Source organism: Phacochoerus africanus, chromosome 8 (genome assembly GCF_016906955.1).
Source record: "Phacochoerus africanus isolate WHEZ1 chromosome 8, ROS_Pafr_v1, whole genome shotgun sequence".
NCBI classification, from domain to species: Eukaryota; Metazoa; Chordata; class Mammalia; order Artiodactyla; family Suidae; genus Phacochoerus; species Phacochoerus africanus.
In genome coordinates this window covers 63,421,219-63,431,317 of record NC_062551.1, presented here as the reverse complement: position 1 = coordinate 63,431,317, position 10,099 = coordinate 63,421,219, and the positions used below count along the sequence as shown (strand labels likewise).

Genomic DNA, 10,099 nt, shown 5'->3' with positions numbered 1-10,099 from the left:
AGCACGGGGAGAGAGAGCCATTATTAGGTGATTTGGGTTTTTGTTTTTGTTTTCTTTGCTTTTGAGGGCCGCACCCTCCGCATATGGAAGTTCCCAGGCTAGGGGTTGATGCAGAGCTGCAGCTGCTGGCCTACACCACAGCCGCAGCAACGTGGGATCTGAGCCACATCTGCAGCCTACACCACAGTGCACAGCAGTGCCAGATCCTTAAACTGCTGAGCGAGGCCAGGGATCCAACCCGAATCCTCATACGAGTTGGGTTTGTTTCCACTGAGCCACCACGGGAGCTCCTACTGGGTGATAACTTTAAATGGAGTCTGATCGATACACATATTGAATCGCAATGTTGTACATCTGAAGCTAACGTATAATGTTGTGCAGCAATAAAATGAACAATATGAATAACTGTTTCAGCATCACATCGACAGCAAAGGACGCCTATAAAAACAAACTGTTGCCTTCCCAACAATTGCTCACTGCTTTGATGATTTCTAGTTGGAGGTACTCTGGGACAGAATAGTATCTCCTAGCATGACTCAACCCACGTGTTTCCTCCCTCCATTTCAGAATGCATCTCTTCCCTGTCACCTAATAGGCTTTTGTTTGTTTCATTTCTTTGTCTTTTGTCTTTTGAGGGCCACATCCGCGGCACATGGAGGTTCCCAGGCCAGAGGTCGAATCAGAGCTGCACTTGCCAGCCTACGCCAGAGCCACAGCAACACCAGATTCGAGCCGCGTCTGTGACCTACACCACAGCTCACAGCAACGCCGGATCCTTATCCCACTGAGCGAAGCCAGGGATCGAACCAGCAACCTCATGGTTCCTAGTCTGCTTGTTTCTGCTGTGCCATGACGGGAACTCCTAATGCAGGGTTCTTATGCTCATCAAAACCAATGAGACTGCCCTCAGTCTGCCTTTGCTCTGAAAGCCACTCCTGAATCTGAAATCTATCTTGCGAGAGTCTGAAGCCGGGGCAGAGGGCCATGCTGTCAGCTTCTCGGCCTTGGCCATGTAGCGCCCAGCAGACACCCAACAAGCCCTCGCTGACCGGCCGAGAGATTTCGGCGTGGTGTTGTCAGGACAGGACCCAGTCGGGTGCTGGATGTAGGGGGGGCAGGTGGTGGAGGAGGCCCTGGCACGGTTTCCTCCATCTCCTCACTGACGGCAGAGAAGAGGCACTGACTTCTCAGAGTTTCTGAGGACGCAGCGAAGCAGAGCTTGGCTCCCTCTCCCCCTCCATCTGGCAGCTGGGACTCAGCGGGGTTGGGGCCTGGAACCTTCCAGAAAGACTGGCCTGCAGAGCCCAAACTCTGGCAGATCAACGTCCTAATGGGGGAGCGGTGCATCTTTCTCCACGGTAGGGTTGAGAAAGAACGAGATTACATTTGCCGTGGGAATGAAAACACTGGACGTTTCTACGCGAGCGTCTGAAAACATAAGTGAGATAGACAACTGCCTGCGCATTTGAGCAGGTCGAGGTCAGTTAAGTGGCCTGAGAGGAGGTGGGCAGGGCCAGCTGATCAGGGCCAGCAGAGTTGCCGCTGCCCGGGCCCCACGCTGACCTGCCGGGCCGGCCCTTGTCAGCCTTCCCGAAGCCGCGGACCGCCGGCTCCACGAAGGTCTTTGCACAGAAGCAGAAACGGGCCAGACGGAACCAGAGGGACCGCGCACACGTCCCGTCTCGCTGGTCCTTGGAAAGCACCACGGCGCATCTCACTCCTTTTGCTCCATTTAATGCATTTTTGGCAAAAGCCGCAGTGTGGCCATGCCTCCACTAGTCCGCACTGGGAGGAGGGCAGGGAGCCCCCCTCCCCTGGGGGGATCCCGCGCCCTGTCCTGGGGGGACTCACCTGGACGTGAACTCTCCCTGCAGAGGGGTGGGCGCTAAGGGGCCGCTGTGGGTGGCCAGCCACCTGGGGGCCCTGGGCAGGCCTGGGAACTCTTGGGCCACAGTCAGGGTGCCGAGGATGAAGGCTTCCAGGAACCCCCTTTTTAGGTTCAGTCTGTCTGACACCCCCAAGCAGGACAAGAAGCCAAGTCAGCCTGACATTTATCTTCCTTCTGCTTGGGGTTGTGATAGGACGTCTCCTGCATGGGGCCTAAGAAAACATCCAGTAAATGAGCATTCGCTGCGAACAGACCCCTGCTTCAGATACGGAGCTGCGTGCGTGGGAAGCATGGTAAAGCTGAATGGGGTCCTCTCCCCGCCTGGCCCCTGCTCCGGGCCAGCCCGGCCGGACCTCCCAATTGGAGACCTGGAAGCCTCGTGCACCCAACAGGAGGCCTGGGAAACCACGTGTCGCCGTGCTCTCGCTCACGGCCACGGGCCGTGGTCTCCAATGCGCCTTGCTGGCCCCTTGCAGGGAGCGCGGCCCGGGGGCTCGATCTGTGGCCATGGTCCATAGCTGGAAAGAAGGGACGGGGGCCTTCTCTACCCCATCCAGGGTGTGGGCAGGCAGGGCTGGGGGAAGACGCTCTGCCCTTCGGAAAGGGGCTCTCAGGGGCCGGGGGTTCTAGAGAAGGGAGGGGTCAGGGAGAGGGGAAGGAGGTGAGGTTGGCGGCGTCCGCGGGGCCCGAGGGCGACTCATTTGGTGGGACTCTGGGTCAGAAAGCTGGTGTTCCAGCGTTTACACAAAGGAGCTTTCCTGGCCTCTGTGGTTTTGAAGTCTGGGGGATGTTCTTGCTTCAGGTGAGGCTGGATCCAGATGCTTGGTGCAAATGGTCTGGAAGATTTCTTGCCTCTCTCAGAGGATGGCTTCACTCTCAGATAGCTCTTCTCGTGAGCTATCGTTGGATCAGCAGCTCCAAGTCCACCCAGCTAGTGGAGGAATCACCCTTTCCCGTGAGCCTCAGCAAAGGCCCTGAGGCCAAGGGGACAGGTCTGGCTGCGCAGAGCAGGGTGAACCCCAGCCAAAGCCCCACGGCCTGAGAACAGAGAAGGAGCTCCAAGCGGCACGGAGGTGCCAGCCCTGGGAGCGACAACAACTGTGCCCTGATGGTTGCCACCTGCCCATGGTGCAGTGGGGGAGGGATCCAATCTGGGTCTGGCTTCAGCCCACTTGCTCTCCCTCCTCTGGCTTTGGCTTCAGTCTGGCTGTGCCCAGCAGATGGGGGGCTGGGGGATGCATAGCCCAGGCGCCTCCTCTGGTTCCCCTTGGGGATGCTCCAGCCAGAAGTAGGGTCTCTGTGCAGGGAGGGGCTGCCCTGAGGGTGGGCAGCGGCTTAGAGGTGGGCCGTCTGGTCTTTGCAGTCCTGCCCACGTGCTCTTCCAGTGCCCTGCTCAGCTACCTGGGGAAGGTGGGCTCTGACCTCAACTTCCTCCCACTGCCCTTAATAGGGCAGGAGTCTATGGCCCCAGGTGCTCCTGCAAACCCCATTGGCCCTCCCACTTCCGGGCAGGTGGCTGTTGGGGTGGGGAGGGGAGGGGGAGGCTCTGGCTGGGGGATGCAGGATCAGTGGTGGGCTGTCTCTGAGGGGCCCCAGGAGGGGGCGCAGAATCCATCCACTTTCCGAATAGACTGGCTGGGGGCAAAGGATTCCAGCCCCTCTGCAGAGCTAAGGCCTGTGACTGGGTCTTTGTGGGACTAAAGACGACAACGCTGATGCCCCCGGCAGGGCAGCTGCCCAGAAGGCTGGGGGGGGGGGCTGATGCAGGGTGAAGGGTGAGGGGAATCCCTCATGGTCTCTGGGGACTGTTCATTTGCTCCTCAGCTGGGAAGCAGACTCTCACATCTGCCCTCCCCGGCCCTACTGCAGCTCCGGGCAGCCCTGCACAGCCCCCTGCCATCTGCCTTTTGCGGAGAGACACCCTGGACAGAGTAAATGCCAGGTGGGGGCACAACAGGGCCTGTAGCCTGGCAGCTGCCCTTCTGCCTGGCCAAGAGCTGCCCGACTGGAGAAAGCTCAGCACTAGTGAGCCTGTAGCCCCAAAGCAGGCTCAGGACATGGGCAGCAGACTCCCAAGGGAGACCTCAGACTGGACCTTCCTGGATCCCCCACTCCCCACCCACTAGCAGCTACGAAAAGCTCCTAACAGTCCTGCCTCTGCCCGACTCCCCCCTGGAGGGGGCGGAGTGTGGGGAGGCGTCACTCAGCTGCTCTCTGGCCCAGAGGACCTGGCAGTGGAGATCTGGGCACCCCCTGCCCAGGGCGTCTCTCCCTACTCCTCAGGCAGAGCGGCTGCAGTGGCTTCAGCTTCCACTGGAAACCAGTGTGAGCAAGCTGGTCGAGACCCCAGGGAGCTTAGAGGGAGGACACCGGGGTCCCTCTATCACTGTCTGTCCCTCTCTGCCTCCTGGGGGGAACTCCTGAGTCCCCCACCATGCTAGGCAGGAGCTTGAGCCCAGGGCCCTCCTGACCTGAGGAGCAGGTGAGCCTGGGCCAGGAGCGCAGAGGCCTGGGAGACCGTGCTGTGGGGGGTGGTCTCCAGGAGCTGGAGAGCCTGAGGTTGAGATGCAGGGTTTCCCAGGCCACATGTGCAGGGGAGGGGGCCGCTGACCCTTGGCTTCAGGCCCTGGCAGAGATCTTGAAATCTGGTGCTAACCCAGAGCTTGGGGGGTCACTGGGAATCAGTGAGGCGGGGCGGGGAAGTGGTGCCCCATGGGTGGGCGTATGGGAACCACAGGCTCAGGGAGCCCCTGCAGCCTTTCTGGCCTCTCCTCTCAGCCCAAGTGAGACAAGCACCTGGAAGGGGCTGCCCGAGACTTGAGACTTGGGTCCACGCAACAGCTGCCCACAAGCCCTGCCCCACTCCCGGCCCAGGGCGCCACGGCCTTTCAGCGCGAGGAGGTATGCTCCCTGCTGTGAAGCAAGCCAGCTTCATTGCTGGTCAAGTCAAGCAGGTGTCCCCCGGCCCTGGAAAGGTGTTCTGAGTGCTGGACCGGTAGGCAGGAGGGCCACGGTCTCGGCCTGCCCTGAAGCCAAGAGTGGGGGAGGGGGTTATGCCCACCCACTTCACGGGTGGGTTTGTGGGGGGCTGTGCCCTTCGTCCAGCCCGGCCGCTTCCCTGGCGACCTCGACGGCTACCCTAGGGCTCCCTCCGCGGAGAAGATTAGTCAGAGCAGAGAGTGGTCCACCAGCAGCTGCCTCTTTTCTGCGGAGTGAATTAAGTTTCCAGCCAAGGATGCCGCACCTCCCTGGCGCAGCTCCCAGGTCGGCGCTGTCCGCCTGGAAAGAAGCAGAAATCCTAGGGAAGAAGACCTTTCCGTCCTCACCTCCTCCAGCTCAGGGCAGATGGGACCCTTTCCTGGCCGGTCCCTCTCACGGGTCTGGGATGGGGCAGCCGGCGTAGAGCGGCTGCTCGCCCCCATCCGAAAGCACGGCATCCCCGCCTGGCACGGCCAAGGAGAAGTGCGGGGCTGCCCTGGGGAACCCACGGGAAAGCCCAGCCGGGCGGGGCAGGGGCAGCACTGCGAAGGGCGCTCAAAGGGGGAGGCGCCGAGGGACCCAGCGGCCCCCGTGTGGGGGCGGCGCCCTCGCCTCCGAGATGCGCCCTCCGGGGGCCGCGGCCCGGCGAGGGTTAAGGGGGGCGGGTCGTGGAGCGGCCCCGCCTCCGCCGCCGCGCCGGGTCCAAGCGCGCACGAGGCGCGGGGGCGGGTCGGAGCGGGCGGCGGCGGAGGGCGCGGCGCGCCGGGCGAGTGCGGGGAGCGGCGGCGCGGCCCGCGTGACCCACTGCCCGCGCTCGCGAGCCCGCGCCCCGCCGCCGCCGCCGCCGCCGCCGCCGCCCGGCCCAGCCGCAGGATGCGCGCCCCGCCGCTGCTGCTGTTGCTGGCCGCCTGCACGCCGCCGCCCTGCGCCGCGGCCGCCCCGACGCCGCCGGGCTGGGAGCCGGCGGCCGACGCGCCCTGGTGCCCTTACAAGGTGCTGCCCGAGGGCCCCGAGGCGGGCGGCGGGCGTCTGTGCTTCCGCAGCCCCGCGCGGGGCTTCCGCTGCCAGGCGCCCGGCTGCGCGGCGCACGCCTCGGCCGGCCGCTCGCTGCGCGCCAGCGTCCTGCGCAACCGCAGCGTCCTGCTGCAGTGGCGCCTGGCGCCGGCCGAGGCGCGCCGCGTGCGCGCCTTCGCGCTCAACTGCTCGTGGCGCGGCGCCTACACGCGCTTCCCGTGCGAGCGCGTGCTGCTCGGCGCCTCCTGCCGCGACTACCTGCTGCCCGACGTGCACGACGGCGTGCGCTACCGCCTGTGCCTGCAGCCGTTGCCGCTGCGCGCCGAAGCCGCCGCCTCCCCGGAGCCCGCCGAGTGCGTGGAGTTCGCGGCCGAGCCGGCCGGCATGCGGGAGATCGTGGTGGCCATGACGGCGGTGGGCGGCTCCATCTGCGTCATGCTCGTGGTCATCTGCCTGCTGGTGGCCTACATCACCGAGAATCTCATGCACCCGGCCTTCGCGCGCCCGGGCCTGCGCAGGCAGCCCTGAAGCGCGAGGCGCCTGACCGCTCGCCCGGGCTCCGGCCGCCCGACTAGTGCGCGGGAGGCCCCGGGCCCTCGGCCCGCTCTCCCCTCCTCGCTCCTGCTCCCTCCTTAGGATCTCCATGCTGGGCCTGCTGGAGTTGGATGGGGCACCGGCCGGCCCTCGCAGGGGCCTCGGAGTCATCGCACGACCTTCCCGGCCGAGCATCCTCCTCCCAGACTCCAGCTGGGGGCCGGCCCTGGGGCCTGAGCAGGGTTATCTCCGCTCTCCGGAGGCCTTTGGGGGAGCCATCAGAACCTGGAGCCCCTTCCAGCAAGAGCCATTGGCATCCCGGGCCGTCCCTCTGCACCTGCAGCCTGTGCCGAGTTAGAAGAGTCAGGCCTGTCGTCACGGCTTGGTCACCGTGTGCTTTGCCGAGGGTGTCCTTTGGAGACTGTCCTCTCCCTGCCCCCCCACCCCACCCCCGACGGCGGGCTTAGGTAGCTTCGTGCCTTAGTATCCCGGGCCCACTGCACGAGCCAGCTTTCCGTCCAGCGCTGTCCGAGGGGCCGTGGCCGTGATACTGGCGGCGTGTGCCAGCTTCTGGCGGAGCAACCTGGGCCCCTCTCTCCATGCTTTGCGGGAGCGTCTGGTTTGGGTGTCTGACGAGCTGGGAGTCATCATTCAGCTCAGGAGGCGGCCCAGCATCCAGCTGCTGTGTCCAGGGGTGAGTGCTCCCTGACTTTGGGGGAGCTGAGCGGTTCACCAGGACCAGGCTCCCTCCCCTTCCTTTTGTATGTCTGGGGAGGACTTCCCTCGGTGACTCAGGGCACCTGGTCTGAAAGGTCAGTGTTGTATCCAGGGGGTGAAGGATAGAGGTGGCCCCCTGCCCAGCTGGACCTTCCACCGGGGCCTGGATCCCAAGCCTCAACCACAGCACGACGGGCAGCGCCACCCCACCCCTCCTCAAGCTGGTGGCCAGGAGCTCAGCATTTGCCCCTCTGCCCACTCTGCGTGGCCTGAAAGCGGCCCTTGCCCCTCTCCAGGCAGACCTTCCTACGTCAGCCTCCTGGTGATGCTGGGCCTCGGGGGAGGGGTGCAGGCCTGGCTCTCCTCGAACCCCTGACTGACGGTCCTGGACCTGACACTTCTGGAGTCGCTGTGGCTAACTCCTCCCCACCCCCACTCCAGCAGCGACCAGCAACCTGGCTGGTTGCCTCCGCAGCACCCGCTCCCTACCTCTGTCTTTGCTCTGCCTTCCCCTGGCGTGGCACTGGTCAGGGGTGAGCCTGGCACCAGTGTCTAAATGTCCATCGTTCTTAGACCAAAACCACTGTCTTGTGTACTTATTTGGGAGGGGGAGGGAAGGGGAAGCGTTGAACCCCTTTTTCCCAGGTTCTCAAGCGTTTGCCTGGTGGCTGGCCCTGGGCCCTTTGCTCGGCCATGTGGGACCAGCCCCAGGCCGGGAGCTCAGATGGCTTGCCCTTGCGGCTTGTGGCAGTGATGGGCGGGCGGGCTGTCTCACTGCTGGCCCGTCCACATCCACCCTCAGTTTTGGGGAAACGTCTTCTTCTGGGTCTGCTCTGTGGGGTGGGGGTGGGGCAGCAGCTGTTGCATTTAGAAATAGCCCAGTCTCAGAGGTGACCCACTTGAGCTGTGACAACCTGCAATTAGGTGGCTCTAGAAGGGTCCCCTCCCCGGCCAGGGCCTCCCCTTGCAGGGCTAGAGCTGGGGGGTGGCGGCACAGCCCCCCTACCCTCCCTTGCTTCCTCCTCAGAGGCTGACCTTGAGATCCTGGAGCTGGTTGTGACCCTGAGGAGCAAACAGCTGGGGGCGGGCCAGGCTGGGAGGAGTGACTCATCGCCCTCCACCCCAGGGCACGGGGGTGCTGTGAAGTGTCTAGACAGTTAAGGCCTGAGCGAGAGGGGTTCCGCCTCCTGCAGTCTCCAGCCAGGCCCCTGGGCCCACGCCACCTGTGATGGGTGCCAGGGTGGAACTGGCTGCCCAGGTCTGAGGACCCGGGGAGCGTCCTCCAGCTCCTGGTGCGGTTGGGTTCAGAGCTGGAGCTACCGGCCCTGGACCCCTCACTCCCACCTCTGCCCAATTTGATTTGGGGCCTATAGCTGGTTCTCCAGACTGTCAGCCCTGCCCTGCAGCTCCCGCTCCACAGAAGCTTGTCTCAGGCTCTGTTCAGGGGCTTCTTGGAGGCCCGGGGTCCTGGGAGGTGGCGGGGCGCCCAGGAAGAGCACTTCCTGAACGTGCTGTCATCCCCACCAACTGCTCCTGCCCCAGGTGGCCCCCATCCTCCCAGGGATGCAGGGACACTCAGGGCCCCGGAGGACAACCCCCCCACCCCCCACCCCCCGCTCTTAGACTCTCTGATCTGTGGCTGGTTCCTGGACCGTGGTCTCCAGGTGCCTCAGTCCTCATCCGTGGAGTGGAAATGGCCATAAGCCTGACTCCCAGGCTTGTTTCGAGGCTCCCAGGGGACTGCCAGGCAGAGAGCAGTGAGTGGTGGGTCTTCTTCATTCCTGGCCCTGCTGTGATTTGCCGTGCATCCGTCCAAGACCCCCAGCGCCCCCATCCCTGGCCTGAACCTGCTCTGAATCCTGTGGGCCTTGAAATCCCGCTACCAAACCCACTCCCTGCTCGCCCCCCAGCCATGGTCTACTGTCAGCAGGAGGGCTCCCCCACACTCATTCTGTGATCTTGGAGTCCAGTGCTGGCAGGGATGGGGGGATTCTGTGGCCCCCGCAGTGACGCCGGGATGCAGGATGGGGGCCCCCAGGCAGCTGCTGCGCCTCCAGAGCAGCCGGCCTCAGGCCTGGGGGGGGGGGTGGGTGTTGGGATGGGGACTCGCAGTCAGAACTGCTTCTTCCCGGGGGTAGACTTTGGGGCTGGTGTCTCCCGGGTGATCTCAGGACAGGCGTCCAGGCCCGTCCTCAAGGGCAGTGGGGGGAGGGGGCTGCTGGAGACCCGGCCCAGGGCATGAGCAGTGTGGCCACATCAGCCTGCGTCTAGAGTCCTGGGTCCCTCCCACCCAGCGCCTGCTCCAGCCTTGCCACGTCTCTTGCGAGAACTGAGAAGCGGGCCTCAGCGAGTGCGGGCTGCTGGCTGAGGGGCAGCAGCCCCCTTCTGGATTGGGGGGTCGGGCTGCCTTTCCGAAGGCAGGCATATAAGGGCCACACTCAGCTCCACTTTCTTTCCTTTTTTCGCCTTTTAGGGCCACACCCAAGACATATGGAAGTTCCCAGACTAGGGGTAGTCGAAGCTCCACTGCACCTGCTAGCCTGCACCACAGCCACAGCAACGTCAGATCTGAGCTGCATCTTTAACCTACACCACAGCTCACGGCAATGCTGGATCCCCGACCCACTGAACAAGGCCAGGGATTGAACCTGAGTCCTCATGGATACTAGTTGGATTTGTTTCCATTGCACCACGATGGGAACTCCCCCCTTTCTTTCAAAGTCCCAGCTTTCCCCTCTGTCAGAAATCTGCTGTTTCATTTCTAAGTTGTATCAACTTTCTTTTCTTTCTTTTTAGGGCCGTACCCGTGGCACACGGAGGTTCCCAGACTAGGGGTCTAATCAGAGCTGTAGCGCTGGCCTACGCCACAGCTCACGGAAACACCGGATCCTTAACCCACTGATCGAGGCCAGGGATCAAACCCACAACATCATGGTTCCTTGTTGGATTTGTTAACCACTGAGCCAT

At 63.5% G+C, this 10,099-nt stretch overlaps 1 protein-coding gene across 2 annotated transcripts; it reads left to right on the top strand.

Moving 5' to 3' along the window:
- Window positions 1-5,740: 5,740 nt before the first annotated feature.
- Window positions 5,741-7,712, top strand: FNDC10 (fibronectin type III domain containing 10). Of its 2 annotated transcripts, none has more exons than XM_047790457.1 (2): window positions 5,741-7,109; window positions 7,429-7,712. In XM_047790457.1, exon 1 carries the CDS (start codon window positions 5,741-5,743, stop codon window positions 6,407-6,409), a length of 669 nt encoding a protein of 222 aa, XP_047646413.1. In that variant the 3' UTR covers window positions 6,410-7,109; window positions 7,429-7,712. The 2 variants fall into 2 exon arrangements, with proteins under 2 accessions (XP_047646413.1, XP_047646412.1); XM_047790456.1 differs by having other exon boundaries at window positions 7,245-7,712.
- Window positions 7,713-10,099: the final 2,387 nt, after the last annotated feature.